Here is a 23,757-nt window from a genome sequence, read left to right as displayed (position 1 = left end):
GGCCAGTATATAATGGAAGGGTTCTTCTCGCTCGATTCTATTCCTTCCTCATCATTCACCGTTCACGGCTAACCGATCCCAATGATAACGTGGGCGGAGCACCGTTCGGAGTGAATTCCTTACAATATACGTAGCCCAGAACAGCAGCTTCATTATTCAATATTTCGTCATATCTGGTTACATGACTCGAAGTACGTGTAACTGTAAGTGCTTCGACGGACTGCATCCGGTTTATATTATGTTTTAGTGAATATTACTGTTGCAAAGAATATGTACACCCACTGTCGCTGGATCAACTCGCACTCTGATCCAACGGCTGTGGCACAAATATCACAGCACAGCACAAAACTGGATGTGTGTGGTCCGTACTAGCGACGAGAAATAAGTATTTCCCTTTGTTTTCGCTTATCGCTAACAGAAAGAAAATTACATGTGGGACGCATCTAGATGCAATGGTGATCGTTAGTTGTCTTTTTTTTTATTCTTCCGAACTATCACTTCAGTTGGAAAATGCCTTATTTGTGGCAACCGAATGACTCATTTACTGATGTTCACAGCGCCTGACGCCAGTCACACTGGAACCAATGAGCATGTGTGAACAAGAGAAGTGAAGACCGCACATTATGCCTTTTCCGCAAAAGCACATTACTTAAAAGCAGAGAACTTCGACGTCATCAGGCATCGCTGCATATGTTTACTCTTCACTCACCAATGTATGCATTCGCACGATAGGGTGCTAAAACACACTTCCAACAGCCTGGCCTACAGGCACACCAAGAACCTTGACAGGAGTGTTCAGCGCGCGCTCGCGATCGGGCCGGCAGGCTAGATCTGTCAGTCCCGTTGTGGGATTAGATGGGTGCGCGTTTTATCGCGTTTTGCTGGATCCAATAAAAGTTTACTTACTCACTCACTCACTCACTCACTCACTCACTCACTCACTCACTCACTCACTCACTCACTCACTCACTCACTCACAAAGCACTTCGTGCGCTGCACTTGTTCGTAGGAACAAGCAGCCGGCCAAATGCCATGGCGAACATATTGTTCTCACGATAAACCAAAATAAGTTTTTATTTCGGCCACTCAGTTCGATCAAAGTAGTTTTAAGGCAGGACCACTGTCTCCTAAGAAAGTCGCTTGTCTGATCAAGTGGGATTATTGCGTACGTTCAGGAAAGAGGAGAGGCGAGAAGAATTTAGAAAGAAGAGAGGCAGAAGCATGATTTCGCCGTGCTTCTGCCTGCCTTCCATCACAATGTCAATGCATGCATGGTGGCCATATACTTGCACCTAACAAAGAGCGGCAGACTGACGACCGCGAAGCACTAAAGTCGCGGTATACCGCGCAGACCACAGATCCACCGCTGGTACGTTGTCTCCATTGTTTACAGGGCAAAGCCTGATAAAAGTTTTATTCGGCGCTTCCAAGTCACAAATAGCACGCGCGGCATTGCATACAACAGGCATACGCGTGTGTTTCTTCCTTGCGTGTGTCCTTCAAGCAGCCCAAAAATCATGTTTTCTTAATCACGTTTTCTAAAACCCAAGAAGTGTCATTAAGTTTTATTATAACGCGCGCAGCGTTTGGGGCGCGGTAAACACCGTGGTATCGTATACCAGGATTCTTTTTGTTCCTTTTTTTCATTTTTTGAGGACAATGTTGACGCCATCCCCAAAGGGTAGCATGGCGAGTTGCACGCGTTCGTCGGTCTTCAGCTTGGTATTGAGAGCTCGCATCGCCAACGCCTCAGGGTCGGATGTTTCAGCGTTGAACACTGAGCCGCCACGCAGGACCTGCATGAGCGCATGCTATCCATATGAAAGAAACTTCCTGCCCACGCAAAAGAAAAAAGAAAAAAAAGATTAAAAAAAGAAATATAATGCAGAAGGAAGAAATAAAGGAAATGGTGTTTTTCCGTCGGAAAGATGCAAATCAGTGACAGATGCCGTATAGCCGAGGACTTTGGATGAAATGATAACATATTGATTTATTCAACGGTGCACCGAAGTCTCATCGCACGAGCAAAGGGGTATTTTTGCGTACTTCCCCACAACGAAACGCGGCCTTGAAGGCCGTGAATCTGCGACCGGGATCTCGTGCTCAGCTTTGTAACATAGTTAACCAGGGCTAAACTGACTGGACGTGGGAAGTAAAGCGCAGGATGAACGCTGCACTGCGATTGGGCCTGTATTCACAAAATGCTCTTACGCTAAAACTGTTCGTAAGTGAAAATGCAAGTCAATTGCGATGTTGGACATACTATTAGCGAAGGTGGCCGGCCAGTGAGCGGCAGACAGAACTTGCGAAAGAAAAACTTTGTGAATTCGGCCCCACGTCTTCACAGCGTAACGTTATCAAAAAATAAAAGTACAAAAATGCATTAACAAACAACGTAGATTTGCAGGCGCCGCTATCTAAGCAAAAACTGCTGTTAAAATCGAGGTAAACGTACGCTTTTTCTTTAAGATACGTAATCACTTCATTTGTCAAGGCAGCGAATGTAGTGTTTATACGTATCACCTTCTTTTTCAATGCAAAATGTATCAAGCAGTTGGCTTTTAATGTGAACCACGAAAGCTAACTTTAAGCCGGGCGCTCAGCAGCAGAGCGTTCCTGCGAGCTACCGCGGGCGCCCAAGCCTGAAGAGGACAAATAAAGTGGCCATACCGCGCCCGGTAGTGCTTGAACTTTAAGCAAACGTAGAACATACCTCAGAACTTAGCAGCTCATCAGAATAGTACATAAGTGTACTCGTTCTGAGCTATCCGTTTTCTATTCACCTTGGCTGCTGACCGCAAGGTAGCGGCTTCGATTCCGAGCTGTGGCGGTCGTTTTGAGTGCACGTTAGAGAGATATAAGTGGTGAAATTAAACACAGAGCCCCCCCTCCCCCATGCTACGTCGTCGTCCATAATCCAGACGCGGCATGTAGCTCTGAGGCTATAATATCCACAAAATTTATAGACCTTCCAATACCTGGGTCATACACAAGGGCTAATCGTGCGCACCTTCCTCAGGAACTAAAGCAGAATTCATGTCGTACGTTTCAAACGACGTACAAAGAATGCACTCACATTATCAAAGGCGATAATCCCATTCCGTTTGACTAGCTTTAGACAACGCTCATAGTAGTCGTCGTATCCTTCCTTGTCGGCATCAATGTAAGCGAAGTCATAGCTTTCCACCTCTCCGTCCGCAATCATGGCATCTGTAAAGTAAAAAAAGAGAAACTGCAGACTGGGATCGAATTATCCCCTCAAACAGCAGAACGCGTCCGATGTCGTGGCGCAGGACGTTTCGCAGCATCATCCAAGAATGAGCGGATGCTCAATATACTACAATGCGCTAGAATGAAAGCGCGAGAGCCAGCAAAGAGAAAGTAAACAAAAAAATGCAGAGACATCAATCATCCTGTTTGCTACCCTGCACACGGTAAGTGGAAAGGGAGCTATAGATCAAGATAGTGGCACATGACGTATCAGCGTGCGCATAGATACGTGCGACTGCGCGGTCCTTAGGAACCGCAGCAGCGCTCATATACGTTTGTGCATTGATGAAGCCCGAGGCCAAGGTCCAGAGATATTTTCCCTAAAAAATAAAAAGAGCCTGTCGTCAAACCGGTTGAAGAAAGCACAAAGAGAAAGACCTTGGACATCGAAGGAGAGCGCTATGCACAGGGCGTGTTCTATAGTTTCGCCGCAGCCACCGACGTTCAACGTGACCCTGCTACTCATCCTGGTAAAGAGTTAGTCCACATTAGTGTAAGTGACACCCAGCCATGGATGTCACAGTGAAGTGCCTTTTGCAGCGTGAGAGTCCGTGTGGGAAAGGCCGAGTGAGTGGAACAGTCTGTGCCAGTGATGCAGCCAGCATCCCTCAGAAATTTCGTGCGCCTTTCCGGAGGGCAACTGGAGCCTACTATAACCCTGTGGTCGTCTCCATGACAGGCTAATCTTTACAAAAATGTCGAAGTTTCGCCCGAAAGGCGAAGCATCGATTGCGATAGCAAATCAGTAGACAGCTAAACGAAGTAAGGGTAGTGGCTATATCGGCTGTTTAAGCTCGTAAACATTCGCTTACTAACTAAATTAACAAACGTGGTGTCACGCGCGCACAGGCTCCCTCGATGAGCGCGAACACTCGCTGTCGGAACGCTGGCGTGAGGAAGAGCGACAGCTGGAGCAAGTGAATTTACCTTCGTGCTGCCTCTCGCTTCAACGCGACCAAGTGGCGAGAACACAGCGCACACGAAGCTACGAGCTCTAGGCACACCTAGATTATGCATTCATCGCAGTTATGACATGAACGGAATATTACCTCTTGAGATTAGGACCGAATTTGCAAAACAAGAAAATATAGTAATATTATGAAAAAAAGAAAACAAACAAGGACACTTGACAGGAGATACGTCGCCATCGAACACATAGTATTCCACTTCAGGTATTAATTTAACAGAGCCAGAGGAAAGAGCCATTGTATATGTGTCTGTGCGCCGATTCGTAGTAAATACGGTCGGTCGGTCGGTCGGTCGGTCGGTCGGTTTTTCGTAAATTACCCTCGTTCGCTTTTAAGTGCATTGTTCATATTCCACCCACAATTTAATCTGGGCCAAATTTTTACACGTTTAATTGGCACTGGCCGCGTTCTGCATTACAGTATGTAAATATGTATCAGGGGTACCCAGGCGCTTGCTCTTTAGTAACAATCATATGAAATCAACAGACACTGTAGCCAAGGAAAGCCATATGGGAAGTTAACTGTATTTTACAGAAATGTATATTTGAGCATGCACGATGGTTTAATCTTCGATAGACTTTATATTCCTAGTGTAATGGGGTCTATTGAACAATCCGGAATGGCTCCGGTTTTGCACCGGGGGTAATTGTAATGAAGAAGAAGAGCACAAGGACAAGGCCAGCCAGATCGTCTGTTCCATGCCTGCAGTGGAACCAGTGGGCCAGTCGGATCACCAGTGCTTAGCACGAGTGTGAGCCGTTCGGGCAACCAGCTGTTCCTGCTTTGTGTTACCTGCCTTCTCGGTTACAAACAGACGCTACCATCTGGACTGTTCAATACACCCCATTACGCTAGTAAAGAAAAGGAGAAACGAATGTTGTAGAAGACACAACCAGGAGCCGTTGGGCGCAGAACCCACAATCTCCGCACGAAGCGCGAGATTGTCTACGAATTTAGCTAAGGTGACGGCTGGCACTCATTCCACTTTCGTGGGTTTTTATGTACTGTCGGCGTTAAAGGTTCAGTGGGATATAAAAAAAATATGAATATTTCCGCAGCCTGCTATTGGGATTTTCAACTCGTGCTGTTGTATATGGAAACAACCTAAGCGTCGTAGAGTTTTTCAAGCTATAGTCACAAGCCCTTCGAAATTTAACGTTTTATCGGATCATGTGGTCCATAAAGATTTAACATCGACCGCGCATGTATTTCTACGCTATTTCTGGGAGTGTTAACTGGTGCCACTTAGAGCTACTGTGGCTGATGTGGCACATCCTGAATATCCACAATTTTAACCCTCGTACCATAATCAAATCATACCAGTAAAAAAACCACGCGGGCTCTCGTGTGTGTGTGTGTGGGGGGGGGGGGGGGGTAAATGAACATCTTCTTTATTAACCTGGAGAAATAATTGCAGATACTGCATAAATTTACAATACCCGTATTTTTTATTTATTGACGTGACATCAGGAGATGTTGGTGCACAAATACGGCGCCGACTACTCTTTGGCTCTTGAATAGGTGGTATATACAATATACAGTTACGTTACCCCGTAAAAGTCAAAATAACGCCAAAACATTACCAAGAAACTCCAAAGCAATGATGCGAACAACGCTATCACGTAACAGAGTGACAATAGAAAGAAACACTGAAGCAACCAATGCGAACAGCAATATCAAATATACACAGCGACCGTAAAAATAAAAAAGCAATTACAAACGAAAAGTTATTTTTTTATATATACGTGTTAATGACGCTTAACACTTCAGCTGTCGTCAATAATCGTTTTAATGCTATTAAAGCTTACTGTTGTTGGTCTTGCAAAAGTGAGTGGTCTACTGTCTTAAACTGAGTGGTCTACAGTCTAGTGTCATTAAAAACGATTTTAGTCAGCGTCTTGGTGCGTCACGATGCGGTACTTCTAGAAATACATATGTGTCTTCGTCGCCAATTCCACAATCATACTGAAGAATTTTAGCGCGGCCAATTCTTTGCGAAAACAAAAATGTTTTCTGTGTAGGCAGTGCCCAGCCGTAACTGATGCATAAGAGTTTCTGTGCTTCTATACGAAGATAATGGAACGTTTATTTCAATAGCCTTCGTATTCGCAATAACACCAAAGAGAAATCAATAATAATACAAGAAAAAACAAATTTTGGCGCATATATGCGAGCCAAACCCACAGTATCCTCACGGTAGGTTCACTGCTCTACCAATGGCAACTGGGCTACGGCGACAGCATATCCCCCCACTTTCTTCGGTATTCGTGAACATTTGCGTACAGTCAACCGCGAAAGATTTGGGAGCACAGTAATCGTGAAAAAAAAAATTTAAATCTTGTTGCGTCTCCACGGCGCAGCTTGGAGCGTTTAGTTAGCGATCGGACACTCTGCTCCTTTCGATTCTAATGCGGCTTCATTGACTGCGGCGAGGTCACCTTTTTTCCCTCTTGCAGCTCGCGCTCTGAAAACTTTTGCAGTCGGGTGTTACGGATAACCTAGCACCACTAGCGATCGCGGCGGCGGAATGGCGAATCCATTAGACTGCCGTCCAAAACGACGAAGACTAAAATAGCAGTGACAACGACAGAGTGTCGTTGTCACTGCTAGAGAGAGCCGACTTACGCCGTTCCGCCGTCGTCACATATTTTCCACTACGACACGAGTACGGTCCCGGTTTCGCAGTGAGACGCGTACGGCCGTGCACTTATGCTTTCCAGACTCACCTAAAGTGTCGACGGCTTTGCCAATGCGAATGTCAATCTTTCTCTCGACTCCAGCCTGCGAGAGAAGCGAGAAGAGGACGTTTTATGCAGGGCACCTCGTAGAAACGAAGAAACGCCGCGATAATGGGCTGTCGGTATACAAAGCTGTTGTGACTGTACATGCTGTGTGTCCCACGTAACTTGTGCCAAAATTAAATATATATATATATATGCAAGTGCCACGTAGCTGGATAAAGCCAAGGCAATGTTGTTTGCTGTTGCTTAGAGCAAGTCAGATACATTATCGGTATTTTGCCTAATTATATAATTGGCTATTATTAATAATTCGATAATCTTCTCAAATACTTTATTCAGAGCAAAAGTGTCAATCAGAAAATTGTAGACCATCCTGAAAAATTCCCGATCCAGCTTTTTCGTTGCTCAATACGGGCTACATAAATGCTTTTTTTTTCAAGCGTGAAACAAAGCCTGGGGGGGGGGGGGGGGGAATCACGAAAAAGTGCAGCGTCATAGTCGCGCACTTTTTCGTGTTTGGAGGTGCGCATTGTGGCATTCTAGAGCCTGCTGTTGTCGCCGCATCGTTCTACGGGCGCTTTTTGAGTTTGTGAGGCTCCTCGTGGTTCGAGAGAGATTTTGTGTTCAAGTACGCTGAGCTCAAAGTTTGGCTCCTGCGCGGACATGCTCCATGCAATCTGGGAACGCCTCCCATCAACTTCGTGCAGGACTAGTCGTGAACTTTTTCGACAAACTTGCAAGTAGCAAAAGGGAGTTTTTTTTTATTTTCGTTGTCGCAATAAGCGCTGTCGTGGATAATAACTAAGCAGTCAGAACGGAATGGTGGGCTTGGCTGCTGTTGTCGTTCCAAGAGAAACACATGCGATCGAAAGCAATTTAACGACTCGCATGACTTTACCAAGCTGCCCTCACAACTATTCAGGAATCGAACTCGCACCACACATCCTTTTGCCAGCTATAGAAACTGTTGTAACCAAAGCGGGAGATATTTACGTCCGCGCACCATTATTCATCGAGTGCTGCGCAATGTCGTCTGCTGCCCAGAGCTTGCACGATGCCTGCGCTTCCAAACTAGCGAGTGCGGGAGAACCATGCACTCGTGCAGAACTCGCCTTGCACGAAGTTAAATCGAAGGGCGCGGTGCAGGCGCCACGTGCTGCACTGCAAAGGCGAGAAGCACGGTACTGCCTCGCCGCTGCAGCCAATCATAAATGATTGGTATACGTGCGAGCGGCTTGGTGAATCCAGTTCCTCGAACCTAATTCAGGAAGCTTTTCGCTTGGAAAACCTGTTTGTCAGTGGCCGGTATAGCCCTCGCTATAATATCAAGTTTGCTCTCAACGTTAGTCGGCGCCTGTTTTTAGAAACCGCTATGTAGTTGCACGAACTGCTTTGCTAATTCGGCTCCTGGTTCACGTTCTTTATTAACACCTAGTAAAGAGGTCAGCCTTGTTTCAGTCTACTTGCCACCTCAAAAACGCTGGACTGTTTACAGAGACTATTTTATTGTTTTTCGAGATGAAAACTTTACCCTATACTGTTGCACAATTCTTTCCTACTGTGCAATTCATGGCCCTTCAAATAAGCTGAAGCAGAAATAAACACTCACCAAAATCAGAAAAAAAAAGAAATATCTCCAAGTCTATAGTATTACTTTATTGCTGGCAGCAACACCGTGCGCTGGATAACGCACTCAACAAGTCGCCGTGCTAACGGCCCAAAACGGTGGCTTCCAAGAGCTCTAAGGAAAATGTTATACAATCGAGAAGCAGCGGATAGGCTACGCTTACTGCGATCACCTATATTTTACAAAGAAATTGACCCCAAATACTCAAGGAACGGTCATGGGACACCCGACAACGAACATTACGATGCCCAAGGGATATCTCCATAAATCCTGATGACATACTACGGATCGCTCCTGGATCATCATCATCATCATCATCATCATCATCATCATCATCATCATCATCATCATCATCATCATCATCATCCTTGTTTTATCTCCATTGCAGGACGAAGGCCTCTCCCTGCGATCTCCAATTACCCCTGTCCTGCGCCAACCGATTCCAACTAGCACCCGCGAATTTTTTAATTTCATCGCTCCACCTAGTCTTCTATCCAACTCGATTGCGTTTCCCTTCTCTTGGTACCCATTCTGTAACCCTAATGGTCCAACGGTTATCTAACCTGTGCATTACATGACCTGCCCAGCTCCGTTTTTTTTCTCTTGATGTCAATTAGAATATCGTCTATACCCCCTTTGCTCTCTAATCCAAACCGCTCTCTTTCTGTCTCTTAACGTTATGCCTAGCAATCTTTGTTCCATCGCTCTTTACGTGGTCCTTAATTTGTTCTCGAGCTTCTTTGTCAGTCCCCAAGTCTCTGCCCCATATGTCAGCACTGGTAAAATGCGCTAATTGTACACCTTACTTTTCAAGGATAATGGTAAACTTCCAGTCAGGAGGTCGCAATGTCTGCCGTATGCGATCCAACCCATTTTTAGTCTTCTGTGAATTTCCTTCTCTTGATCACGGTTCCCTGTGATTAATTGACCTAGGTAAACGTACTCCTTCACAGACTCCAGAGGCCGACTGGCGATCCTGAACTCTTGTTCCTTTGCCCGGCTATTTATCATTATCTTTGTCTTCTGCATATTAATCTGCAATCCCACTCTTACACTCTCTCTGTTAAGGTCCGCAATCATTTGTTGTAACTCGTCTGCATTGTTGCTGAATAGAACAATGTCATCGGCAAACCGAAGGTTGCTGGGATATTCGCCGTCCATCCTTACTCCTAAGCCTTCCCAGTTTAATAGCTTGAATACTTCTTCCAAGCATGCAGTGAATAGCATTGGAGAGATTGTGTCTCCTGTCTGACCCCTTTCTTTAAAGGTATCTTCCTGCTTTTCTTGTGCAGAATTAAGGTAGCTGTAGAACCTCTGTAGATATTTTCCAAGGTATTTACGTGAGCGTTCTGTACTCCTTGATTACGTAATACCGCTACGACTGTTGGTATCTCTACGAAATCAAATGCATTTTCGTAATCTATGAAAGCCATATAGAGAGGCCTATTATACTCTGCGGATTTCTCGATTACCTGATTAATGACACGAATGTGATCCATTGTAGAGTATCCCTTCCTGAAGCCAGCCTGTTCCCTTGGTTGACTAAAGTCCAATTTTGCCCTTATTCTATTGGAGATTATTTTGGTAAATATTTTATATAATACTGAGAGTAAGCTAATAGGCCTATAATTTTTCAATTCTTTAACGTCTCCCTTTTTGTGGATTAGTCTAATATTTGCATTCTTCCAGCTTTCTGGGACTCTTGCACTCGATAGACACTTCGTGTAAAGAGCCGCCAGTTTTCGAGGCATTATGCCTCCTCCATCTTTGATTAAATCGACTGTTATTCCATCATCTCCTGCCGCTTCTCCCCGTTTCATGCCTTGCAAGGCCCTTCTGACCTCATTTCTATTTATAAGAGGAGTTTCTCTATAATGTACATTATTGTTTCGAATAGAATACTCCTGACTCCTCTGAGTACTGTACAGGTCAGTATAGAATTCTTTCGCTACTTTTACTATATCTTCGAGATTGCTGATATTAACCTGCTTATGTTTTAGTTTAGTGCATACATCTTGGTTTGTCCTATGCCAAGTTTCTTTCTCACGGGTTTCAGGCTGCGTCCATTTTTTACGGCTTCTTCAGTCTTTCTCACGTTATAGTTTCGAATATCACTTATTTCGCCTTATTGATAAGTTTTGACAGTTCCGCGAATTCTATTTTATCTCTTGAGTTAGACACTTTGATTTTTTGTCGTTTCTTTATTAGGTCCTTTGTTACTTGGGGGAGCTTGCCTACTGGTTGCCTTGGTGCCTTACCTACCACTTCAATTGCCGCCTCTGAAGCCAGCCTAGTTACGGTTTCATTCATTACCTCTGTGTCATCGTCATCTCTCTGTCCTAAGGCTGCATATTTGTTTGCAAGTATACCAGCCTAAATTTGTCTGCTTGTACCCTTACTGCCTCTAGGTTGACCTGTTTCTTCTTGACCAATTTAGCTCTTTCTCTATTCAAATTGAGATGAATCCTAGCCCTCACTAACCTATGATCACTGCACTTTACCCTTCTACATCCTGCACTATGCCGAGATCAGCAGAAAGTATGAAGTCGATTTAATTTCTTGTTTCACCATTAGGGCTTTTCCAGGTCCACTTTCTGTTGCTACGCTTCTTGAAAAAGGTGTTCATTATTCTCAACTTATTCATTTCAGCGAATTCTACTAGCGTCTCTCCTCTAGCGTTCCTAGAATCGACGCCGTAGTTGCTTGTTCATCAGCCTGCTTTTCCCCCACTGTTGCATTGAAGTCACCCATTGCTACAGTATACTGAGTTGGCACTTTTCTCATCGCTAATTCAACATCTTCATAAAACTTGTCTATTTCATCATTGTCATGACTGGAGGTTGAAGCGTAGGCTTGTACTACCTTTAATCTATACCTCTTATTAAGTATGACCACCACACTGCTACCCTGTCATTAATGCTGTAGAATTCGTCAATGTTGCCCGCTATGTGCTTATGGATTAGGAATCCTATCCCGTATTGCTTCTTATCTGGGAGACCTCTATAGCAGAGGATGGCCGTCAATCAGCACTCTATAAGCCTCACCAGGGGCGCTATAACGTAAAACTATTCCAAACTTTTCTATTCCAATTCTGCTATCAGCCCTCCGCGATTGGTGAAAAACGTTTTTCGACCACCCCCACTTCACCTGTCTGTCACGCGACGTCGCGAAAACTGCAATACCTCCCCAGCTGATATGATCTGTACACAGTGATTATGCATGATTTGACAGAAAAAATAAAAACAGTTATTTCTGATTCGACCCCTTCTCGCCATTACACCTCGGCTATTGGTAAAAAGTTTTCGGGCTGCACCCACTTCACCTGCCTGTCACACGACGTCACAAAACCACACAAACTCACCGCGTCAAAGTGACGTGTACGCGATAAAAATGCATGAATATGCCGAACACAACTGAATTTTTTTCGGAATAGCCGCAGGCTGCCCCGTTCCGAAAGGAATAAAAGATGGCTGCCGCCGATCGCTGAGACGCTCGCTACTCGCACCTGCCGGAGAGCATGGGTGTATTTGCGTATAATAAAACATCTTGCGTGACCGTGTAACGTTTTCAAGCACTTTCGGCACGTTTACTACCTCATTCTGCCAACTCTTCTTTGCTGAGGGTCAGTTTTAGCGTCATTCTTAAGCTTCCGTTGCATGCCGCCGCGATTTTCGACCAGCCACCACAAGCTAAGTAAGGGAAAGCCGATCAATCGCATACGTCTGCACCACCCTCTTCATCCGGTTATCGATTTTCAGTGCACTGGCTCTGCCCCATCGAATCCCTCTCCACTTGACCATTCTCCTCGCCTCTTGTCAGCCAATTAGATACGACAAGCCGCTCAGTGTAGGCAATGTTATTCGTTTTTCAAGCAAACAAAAGTGACCTCCTATGAACGAGGAGAGCGTTTGATTGGTCTGTTCAGACAACCCTGCGGGTGACCGCCCGGTGCTTGCGTCGGTGGTTACGCAAATTTGACGTCAGGAAATTGGAATAGAAACATATTGGAATAGTTTTACGTTATAGGGCGCCAGTTCTTCTAATCTCACTAAGGCCAATGATATCCAAAATAATGCCTTACTGTTCCTCAAAGAGCCCTGATAATTTAGCCTCACTCGACAGAGTTCGGGTGTTAGAGGTTGTCAGGGTCAGTTTCCATTGGCGGCCTGTCCGGGTCCAGAGATTCTTAGCACCCTCTGCTGCGTTACAGGTCTGACCACCAAATAAAGTACAGATACTGCCCTGCATTGACCGATGTCAGATATCCTAGTAATGACGTCCGTAGGACATACACTGTATAAAATTTATCAGCTGTTCTTAACAATCCAAAATGCGACGTCCCTTGTTCGTCCAAAGAACTTTCTGTGTAGGAATTGAATGTTCGGACGTTATCCGGACATTCATCGGATATCTGTTAACATCCTGTGCCGGACTTGGACGTTCGGACTTTACCTGGATATCCGTCGGATATTGGTGGTCCATTTAGAAAATGACGAATGAAGTCGTACCTTGACCGGGTTTTACGCGTGGTACCGACATGTCTTATCTACAAAGCTACCGCGATGTTTATGCACAGCATTCGATTGCTCGCACAAATGTACTCTTCCCTCTTTTAGTTTGTTTCACTATCAAGGTAACTACGCGACCAAATAGGGCCGTCATCCTACATTTCAATGCTTTGTACGGGCACGTCAAATAACTCACTGAAAGCAGAAGCAAATCGCTCAGACTGCAGACGAATGCGTTAAACCTACCAACCTCCGACGATGTCTATAGCCATAGACGCCCATCATTAGCAAGCAGTGCGGACTGCAACTTGATTTAGTCTTCCCACTCATCAAGAAGGTAACGCCAGGCGAGACACCAAAGACGCGGAAGGCAGCGCTCCAAAGATGGCCTCGGCATTGAGCTAGCTACGCAACAAACAGATCTTAGCCAATAGAGGCGTAGCTGTGTCCCTTATTCTTGTTCGCTTTTTTTCTCGTGGAGATGCAAGGCACCGGGCCAGGCGCGAATCGCACCTCTTTCCAAAAGGGTCTCCCGACGTCGGCGGTCTCTTGATTGATGTCGAGGCCGCGCACGATGCCGTCGGGAGGAAGCGCCAGGGCTGCAGACAGTGCGCTGCAGCCAGTGAACACACCTGCGCAAAAAGGTGTAAATGGTAGACGAAGTTTAACATTCCAAACTAACACTTGGGCTATGATATACGCCATAATGAACGGGTACTCCTGATCGACTGACTCCCCGAAGTTGTTGTTTAACGTACACTATATCAATACACGATCATTTCTGCATTCCGTCCCCGTCGGGATGCGACCGCCGCGGCCGGCAATCGAATCCGCGACCTCGTCCTCGGCAGCAGGACGTCATAGCCACTGAGTCACGTAACGCGGCGGCCGACCCCCCTACGGTAAAGTACTAAAGAGAGAGAGAGGGGGGGGGGCATGGAAGAAACTAAACTATTCAAACAGAAGAAATCGCTGAAGTGCAAAAGAAAACTGTGAGAAGTATTTTATGGCTGGTTCTCGCGAGTACACAACTCGCTCCCGATAAGCGAATACCGCAAGTGTACCGTGCGGACTTACACGCTTCTACGCCACGCCGTAGAAGCGAAGTGTGAACTGGCAAGAGCTCCTGACAAAAGCTTCACTAACAGGAGACCGAGCAAAGCTCGTGTATCTTTATTCGCCGTGGGCTGAATATTTCACGGTACGCAAGAAAATCCCAAAGATCTCCGGAGCACATGAGCACCGTTTCCATTGTGCTACTGGTACCATGCAACTAATGCAACCAGAGAGAGCCGCGAGGAAAAGAACAAGCGCCCCTTGTTCACTCACAGTTTGTGTAATTCTGGGGTCGAACCCTTTTCGTTCGTAAGCGTTCCTTGCTATTTGTTGGCCCCCTTCACTTATAATATGTACAGCATCAATATTGGCTAGAATTTGCTCTCACGAACAATTCTAGCGTAACGCTTTTACAGTGGAGCTGTCTTAGGCTACTTTCGAGCATTACGTGATGTGCGTAGGCAAAAACGATGGCGGCAAAACAGTTTAAGCATAAAGCAAAATCGTATCAGCGTATGTGTCCCAGCTGCGTTTGAGGCCAGGTGTGGCAAAACGGGCGATGAATGATGGTTTGATACGTTGCGATCCACGCAAAGAACGATAGCGCGGTCGTTCCTCCCTATGCCTTACAGACTGGGGACGGAATCGTTGTCGCCACCGTATAAGTCCGTCTCGGAATGTCAAAGAGGGACCTTGAAGACTTTGTGATCGACACATTTGGATGGATCCTCCCGGCGGAGTCCAATTGCATCGTCATTGTGGGGGACATTTACGTCGATTCGTCTTGTCCCGACGGTGAGTGGTTCTTGGCGTTTCTCTTGTAAAGCTTCGGCCTTCAACGTTAAAGCAAAACCAATGTCTCCACGACGAGCCATTGGTCGTGCATAGACATAAAGTTCGCTGAGAACGTCTCCAGTGTCGTCACAGAGCCCATAGCCGTCTAACACAGCGACCATAAAGCCATAATTACTGCGGACACGAGGTAAACGTAAATAGCAATAAACATAACGTCCATACTTGTGTTATATTGTTTTGTTGCTTTATTTTATTTGTAGTATTATACAGCTTCGCTGCATGTAACTTTGTGCTCTTATCCCGAAAGAACAGACATCCTGTGGGATACCTATGTGCTAAAGATCACGCGCATCACCGTGTGGTTTTCCTGCGCTCTACAGCACACCTCCGCCTACCACGGCGGTAGGCAGCCAAGAATACCGATACGAGCCATATGGCCGACAGCGCGTTCCCAGGCGCATGAGTGCCACAGAATCGGCCCCGCATTCGGAATTGCCACAACATGCGACCAGTGTCATCAAGCCGGCGACGCTAGTTTTCAACGCTGCAGTACGTTCCAGCGCACCTTCAGTGAATATGGCCAAGACATGCGAACGTGAAGCCAAGAAACCACGGGTTTGACGGAGGTAGGACATCCACCTATGAGCTAAGCCAAGACATAGACTGTGACGATGCGCATTTCTCTTTGGTAGCGTATAAAAACAAGCGGCCTGCGGGAATTCCAGTTGTTTTCGACCCACACAGTAAGCTGCAACGTCAGGCAAGTGAATCCAAACCGCGCTGCGTCAGGAATCGTTTCCGCGGCAAAGGAAAAGGTGCAGTCATTCCGCGTGAATAGAGATGGAAGTTTCTCTGTCAACGCTACTTCAGTCTCGTCTGCACGACATCTACTATCGATGAGTGAAGTGGCTGGTTTGGGAGTCAAGCCATTCATTCCGGCATCTTATCCAAAAAAATGTTCGCAAGATACGCCATGTCCCAGTTCAATATACGGAAGATTAACTGGTTGACTTCCCGAAGAATTTTGGCGTGACATCTGCTCGTCGTCAGGAGCTCTACAATCGCCAAGACGACGGAGCGACAGCATCGAGCCTTCTAAGAACCGTTATTCTCCACTTCAGAGAAAACAAGCCAATGCCGCACTTGTGTTTCACGAGTCATCCTGTAGAAGAATACCATGGTACTGCTCTGAGATGCTGCAACTGCCAGAGATTTGGACATTTAGCGAAGAACTGCCGCAGTCCACGTCGCTGTAAGATATTCTCAGAAGACCACAAACACTCAGATTGCAAGTCCGTGTGTCAGCCAAAGTAGGACAGCTGTGGCGAAAACCACACAGCATCCTACTCCGGGCGCCCTCGGAACAGAGCTGCCTCAAAGTTACATAGACACAATTTCATATACGGAAGACCGCTTCCTTATAATGCGCCCCCGCCGAACCTTGATACTGTAAGATATGCGCCTCCACCTCCCAACAAAGAGCAGGAGCAAGCGGACAATTTGAACTATTTTGCAGCTCTAAAGCAATTAGGTCGACAACGTTCCGACAGCGAGCAACGTGATCCATCTTCGGAGAATGCTGGTCATCTTGCCCAGGCATCACGTCAAAATCGCCGAACTCCTGAGCAACACCCTCTGACACAGTAACCTCATTCAACACCTCAGCGACTGCCTCAGCATTTTCCCCAATCACAGCAGTCAGCTCTTCAGAGATCTACTCCGATCACAGATGGAGCCTTAGCGTCGTTAGATAATTGCACGTCTATACTCATGGCACAGATGATCGTGCCCATGATATTCACAGCTATGCGCGCAATTCTAACTGCCATTCCACAAGCAAACAACCTGCCAGAGGTAAAAGCACTGCTGTCTATGGATTCGTTGGTGCTTCCACAAACACCAACATCTCCACGGCAGGCTTACAATGAATAATTGTTACAACGATGTTTTCATATTTCTGTGGAATGCTAATAGCCTTCGTAATAAGTCAACTGATTTTCGCAAACTACTAGCTCAACATAACTTTCCTGTTTTACGTATACAGGAGGCAAACGTACGGGATGACTTTCGTATTTCAAACTATGTGCTACATAAACCATCGCGCGTTGCTAGAAATAGCAGAGCGATGTTATGCGTGAGAAAAGACCTGCCGTCCTATTTAATACCGTAGAGCTATTCAGATGTATCGGATCTCGTAGCATGCAAGGTATCTTTTAGAAATACATGCGTCACAGTGATAAGTCGTTATCTACATGTTTCTATTAAAATATCTGTAGACAGCTGGGCGAATGTGTTTGGTACCGCAAACTCATATGTGCTCGTTTGTGGGGACTTCAACGCACATAACGTCATCTGGGGCGGCGAATACAATGATTCCCGCAGAAATGTTATCGCGTGCGAAGCAGAAAAACGTAACTTGACTGTGTTCATTGACAGCTCTCCAACGTTTTTGCGGGGGTTTCGCTACTCCAGCTGTATAGATGTTGCGCTTTGCTCACATGACCTTCTTGATGGCGTTGAATGGTCAACGGACACAGAAACGCACAGCAGGGATCATTTTCCTGTTCTGGTAAAACATCGTTTAATATGGAGTGAAGGGACCCGGCACTACTCAAAATATACTAGCTTGAACATTTTTCGTCACTATTTAACCAACTCATCGGGCGAAAATCCGAACTTTCAAAGTTTTGCAGATATAGTGTGAGAGTCTTACAAGATCTGCACAAAACAAGTTATTGTCCTAAATGAATATGCTGCAGCTGACGGGGAATACGAGTGTCTAAGAGCAATTAGAAGACTTAGCAGAACATGCTTACCGTCTCAGAGGAAAACTGGATGACAAGACGGCACAGAAAGTTCAGTCAACTTCGCGCAGACGCTCACGGGAATTAGGTACGAGACGACGGCGAGAAAAATATACTGCGCGTCGTTGTCTCCTTTCACTGCAGTTCTCAAAATATGGTCAGTTGTCCGATCTTTTAGTGGTCCAGTTATCTAGAGCTATCCTCTCCGAGCCCTTGCTGCAGCTCGAAACGCTCCGCAAACATCTGTTGCTGACGAATTCTGTCAACTTATATCCAGACAAGGAAATCCGTTTACTTGCCTACAGTTTGCAAGTTCCACAGCACTAGCAGAACAGGCAGTTCGTGTGTGCTTTATGTCACAACACCCTCAATTTGACTGCGAGTTTAATTTAGATGAATTGAAAAGTGCTTTTACGTTATGCCGTACAAAGACACTTACGTATGTGATGTTAAAGCACCTCGGTCCAGCAGGTAGAATGGCTCTTCTAGAGGTATTTAACGATATCTAGATAAGAGGGTCTCTTCCACATTCAGGGAAATTGGCTCGAGTAATTCCCGTACTGAAACCAGGAAAGACTCCACTTTGTCTTGGCTCCTATCGGCCCGTCACTCTCACAAGCTGTTTCTGTAAACTAATGGAGAAGATGGTAGACAGTCGATTGCAATGGTGGTGTGAGCACACAAATTTGCTTTCGAACTGCATGGCAGGTTTTCAATAAAAGTGGTTTACAATGGAGGCAGTATTAGACATTGTCACATACGTCGAACATGAATGAATGTGAGGAAATGTGACAACAGCAGTATTCTTAGGCATGCAGAGAGCATTCGACACTGTAGAGAGAGAGAGAGAGAGAGAGAGAGAGAAAGAAGAAACGCGGGGGGGTTAATTCGACACTGTAAGTCACATACACGTCCTTGCTGGTATGTTAGAGCTTGGCTTACATGGCTGAGCACTGCGATGGATGTGAAATTTCTTAATCGAAAGAAAAATATTTATGCGAACAATTGAAGGAGAGAGTAATTAGCACATCATAACTCAGGGCATTCCGCACGGCAGTGTTCTCTGTACGTTTTTCAACTGCGTCGTGGCAGCCTTACCACAAAAACTACCGTCTGGCCAGCAGTATTAACGTTAAGGTCCCCGTCTCGCAGAAAATCGTTTCGGCAAAAAGGTTTTCGAAGCATCCATAGCCGTACAGGCTCTCCATGTGGCGCAAGGAAGTTAAAGAACTAAATGCATTTCTCAAGCTAAAATACGTAGAAAAATTGTGAAGTACGACTTACACACAACCTACAGACATGTAAGCGCCGGATTGTAATTTGAATATACGAGAAAACATAATTCTGTAACCTGAAAACCCAACCAAACCCCCTTTCCAGCGTTTCTACCACTCTTAACTGCTTCAAGTTCCTAACGCACTCACAAAACAAAAAAATTGCTTATTCGGCACCTATTCTATATGACTTATCACAAACTTCTGAGGAACGTCTTCAACGTTTACTGGCAAGGGGCAGCTAGTGTATCTTGGGGTTCCGCAGACTACCTCGACTTCTTTACTAATTGCTGAAGCTCGAGCTTCAGCAATTAGTAAAGAATTCGAGGTAGATCGTCACCCACCATTATCAGTCATACGAACGGTTGAAACATGCCGACATGTTTATCGCATCTTAACTCAACACGAGAAGCATCCCTCAAACCACGCGCTTAGCGAATTAAACAAAAGCAAAATTCACGATGTTGTTCAAGAACATAAATCATTATTAGTAAAATTTGCATTATGCAAAGGGAGTGTAAGTTACCCTCCTTGGATGTTAACAAGTCTTAAAATAGAATTATCGGTCGAGGGTATTATATCTAAGACTGGTAGCCGCACAGCAAATGGCAATATTCTAAATTTACTCACTATATCCCCAGTACATCCACGTGTATACAGACGGTTCATGTCAAAAAAATTCCCCAGCTTTTTCTTAGCATTCGTCATTCCACATTTGGCGCTAGAGCAAGCATTTGAATAACCCCGAGAGACATCTTTCACTGTGGCACAACTGTTTTCAATCCTGTGTGCTCTGCGTTTCATAACATCAGAAAAGAATTCGCGAAAATGGGTTAGTTTTAGCGATTCGCAAGCCGCTCTCAAATTACTACAAAGCAATGAGAAAAATTCTTCGAACACTTTTATATTGTATGAGACGCTCAAAGAACACACAAAATCAAACGCAATGAATCACGTAATCGCATTTCACTGGATACCCGGGCACTGCAATATTCCTGGTAACACTGCAGCGGACGCAGCTACGAATCGGGCACACAGAAACACGGAGACAATCAATCTTTCTCTTTTGCGCAGTGAAGTCCGTCTGCTCCCGAGACAGATATATTGTCGTCTCAGCAAAACTACCTGGCTTAATCAGCAATCTAAGAACTCAGAGTAATGCTTTAAAGACCCATGTATAAACCTATCAATTCCGTCAAATCTGAGAGAAAACAGAAAATTCGAAACATCAGTGCACCGCCTGCGGCTTGGTACTGCGTTTACGCGGCACTTTTTACGCAAGATAAAACGCGCCTCTAGTCCGCAGGGTTCTTCTGGCCATCCAGACGAAGATGTGCATCATCTCCTCCTCGAGTGCACTAAATACGATTCACCACGAAGGGTATTGCAAGCAAATTTGTTGCTTTTAGACAGAAGACAATTCACTCTAAAGAAGATACTTGGTCTGTGGCCAACTGCAGGCCTTCAGAAAAGAGCGCTCTTGCTTCGAAAAAAGACGTTCGAGGACACCAACATTTTGGGGAAATATTAAATTTCAGTTTATCCTAATAAGCTAAATGAGTGATATAAATGTTCTTCTAGGTTCGAACTTGATTGATGTGGTGAACGTGATTTTTTACTCTAAGTGTAATTACTTGTGTTCTGTGTTTTGGCTATTCAATATATTTGGCTTTATATAAGCGTATGTGCACCGAACTCATGCACACAACTTTGCGATTCATGTACTGAGGGACTGTATAGTTTTCATTCATCTGGTGTTCTACACAAAGCCATATTTTGTGACATTATTCTACCTTTTTGCGCATGTTTGCTTCATTTGCTATGTGACAAGGTCTTTGCCGGTGCCGCCATAAAGGCGCCAAACTCTTCTGTTATTCATTTCGACAAAAAAATAATAATAATAAGCGAGAGCTATTTGCGTGCTCAACCCGTTCCACGCCTGTGCACCCTGCGAGCAGCGCGTGCTACGCCGCGCGTGGCCGGGCGTCGTGCGGAAAGCTGTGCGGCGCAATCTACAGAGAAAGGCGTTTTTTTTTTCTTTTTTCCGGTGAATCGCAAGAGAAAAAAAAAGAACTGTCACGCAAACTGGTGTCCAGGTCACGCCTACTCACCCACTTCCAGGTACTTCTTGGCACGTGTTGCCTTCAGCAGGACTTTGTAGAGTGTCAGCTGCCCAGGCTTGGTGTACATACGCCCATGAGGCAGCTTCACAGTTTCCTTTATTTTGTTCGTTTTTTTTTACACCGAGAGAAAAAGAAAAGAAACTGTGAGAAGCAGAATCAGGACAGGACAAGCAGAATCAGAGCAGGTGGACGCCCTGGCGTAGCAGCCGAAAAAAGCTGCAAGAAGCTGAAACGTACAAGCTATACCGTACGTGCACCAGCTATCGCACCGGCTGAGAAAAGTTGGAGAGAAGTGCGGCGTGGACGTGATGTTCACTGCCCCCGAAAAGCTGGTGCGCATGTGCAAAGCCGTAAACGAGAAGAAAAAACCGGTCTGCGCCATAAAACTTGCATGCAAGTTTGTATACCTGCATTGTTGGGGTCGTATACCGCATTCCGCTCTCATGCGGTAGATGCTACGTGGGGCAGACTGGCCGCTGCCTAAATGAACGGCTACGAGAGCACCGAACGCTGGTAGATTCATTAGCGGGGGGCGGCCATTTGGCCATGCACTGTAAGCGATGCGGGTGCGTGCCGGCGTTTGACACCACGTGTGTGCTTGGTAGGGGAGGCACAAGGTGGGGGCGCGAGATTTGGGAGGCATATCACATTGACAGGGAAGGTGATAACTGTGTCAGCACGGCTTCACTTGCCTTGTCCAAAAAAGAAAAAATGTACTTACAGAACAGTCTGCCACATATGGATTAGAATGTGATTGTACTGTTTTAACACTGTGTGCGCATGCACCAACGAAATGTATATATGTACCTTCGCTCGCAGTAAAAACCAGTTGATGTTTAGCGCTCGTCCTGTCGTCTTCTCTGTCTTTGTCCCTGCTATTTTGCGCTAGTCTTTTGAATAATGATGACACACCAACTAGCGCAGCTTTCTGCCTAGAACGAAAGAAGCCGGGGAATGGGGGAGAGGGGGGTCGTGCAAACACACAATGCAAATACAACGTCTTTCAGCGTCCCGCGAACGACTGAGCACTATATGCATAAACGTGTGCGAAGCCGCAGACGCGGTAGAAAGACTGGTGTAGCATTAGGGAGGCTTGTTTTTTGGCAAGACGTTCTCGTTAAAAAACTCCATCGTGAAACGAGAGCGTTCACCTCCATGTTGCGTTCCTGTGTAATTATAACCGAAATTTACAACCATGACTGTGTACCCGGGTGGTGCACGGAAAGAAGGTGCAAGGATCACTGTAAACATGCACTATTCTGATTTTCTTGGACTCTTTGCGATGACTATAAAAAATAATTAGATAAATATATGCCAATACTACTAAAGCATAGCTGATAATTAGATGTGTATCCACGCATGTGAAAGCTCGCCAATTTAAACTCTGGTTTAAAAAAAGCGTGATAATGGAGGTATTTACAGAGCTCTATAACCGCAAACTCTGCGCTAGAGAAGAGGGAAAGGGAGCAAGAGAATTGATAAATCATAATGAGAAAGCGACAGATAGGATGTGTCTGTACGTGCGGGTCACGTAGCGGAATTCGTAAACACGCGTTTCTGACTCGCCAATTATTAAAAAATAAAAACGCTTGTGTTGCCCGCCTTGCAGCTGCAACGTCACTTCATATAGGATGTCCTTCTTTTTTAATGCACCAAATCTTAAAAAACTGCCCGTGGCAGGCAGCACAATTCTCACCCTTGAACTAAACTATACTCGATGAGGCGGTCACTGCATCTACGATAAATCAAAATGGTTAATTGCATAATTAACATAATTACATTTTTGATCCCTTACTTTACGGCCCATATTTCAATTTCCGAGTTTTAGCCCGTGAGTTCGCAAGGCGTATTCACTTAGAACGAATTCTTTTTTGTAAGCACCGAGGAAGGCCATACTTCTCTACATTATAGCTGCCGCGGCGTCCCCCAGGGCAGTGTGCTTAGCCCTGTGCTATTTAATCTAACTCTAATTGCTCTCCCTGAGCACGTGCCAAGTACAGTCAGGTTATCAATGTACGCGGATGACATCTGCATATGAACGTCTGCAGTAACACGCCCGCAGTTGCGAGCGAGAATTCAGAGAGCCGCCACCGAAACTGCTATCTACCTCCGTAATCGACGCCTGGAAATTTCCGGATCTTTTTCTCTGGTTAACCTCCCTGCCTTTCCCCTTTCCTCTCTCTCTCTCTCTCTCTCTCTCTCTCTCCTCTGAGAAATGCGCACTGGTGCCATTTACGCGTAAACCCATGACAAACTACGGCATAATGATAAATGGCAAATAATACCGCATGTCCGATCGCACTAGTTTCTAGGCGTCATAATCGACAGGGACTTATCGTGGAGCCCTCACGTATCATACGTGAAAACGGTTGACAGGCATCTGCCACCTGTTCAAGTTTTTCACTTGCAAGACTCGGGGAATGTCGACAAGTGCCGTGTTACAACTGTACAGCGTACTTTTTCTAGGCTTTCTGCGATACAGTTTGCCAGCCATAACCAACACAGGTAAAACGAATCTACGTACAATACAAAGTGTACAAGCTCAAGCACTCCGGATCTGTCTAGGCCTGCCTCAGAGTGCATCAACAGCG

The 23,757-nt window shown here is 45.6% G+C and overlaps 1 protein-coding gene across 1 annotated transcript in view; it reads right to left on the bottom strand.

Annotated features, from left to right (window-relative positions):
- Positions 1-1,379: 1,379 nt before the first annotated feature.
- LOC142565902 (putative caffeoyl-CoA O-methyltransferase 1) overlaps positions 1,380-23,757 on the bottom strand; it is a 29,325-nt gene continuing 6,947 nt past the window's right edge. Inside the window, exons 3-7 of the mRNA XM_075676490.1 lie at positions 21,155-21,260; positions 13,628-13,746; positions 6,965-7,019; positions 3,077-3,210; positions 1,380-1,796 (exon numbers count right to left, since the gene is read on the bottom strand). Of these exons, the coding sequence (XP_075532605.1) occupies positions 1,644-1,796; positions 3,077-3,210; positions 6,965-7,019; positions 13,628-13,746; positions 21,155-21,260 (567 nt within the window). The 3' untranslated portion in view covers positions 1,380-1,643. The remainder of the gene's footprint in view (positions 1,797-3,076; positions 3,211-6,964; positions 7,020-13,627; positions 13,747-21,154; positions 21,261-23,757) is intronic.

Source organism: Dermacentor variabilis, unplaced genomic scaffold, assembly GCF_050947875.1.
Source record: "Dermacentor variabilis isolate Ectoservices unplaced genomic scaffold, ASM5094787v1 scaffold_12, whole genome shotgun sequence".
Taxonomy (NCBI): Eukaryota; Metazoa; Arthropoda; class Arachnida; order Ixodida; family Ixodidae; genus Dermacentor; species Dermacentor variabilis.
This window is presented reverse-complemented; position numbering and strand designations above follow the sequence as displayed.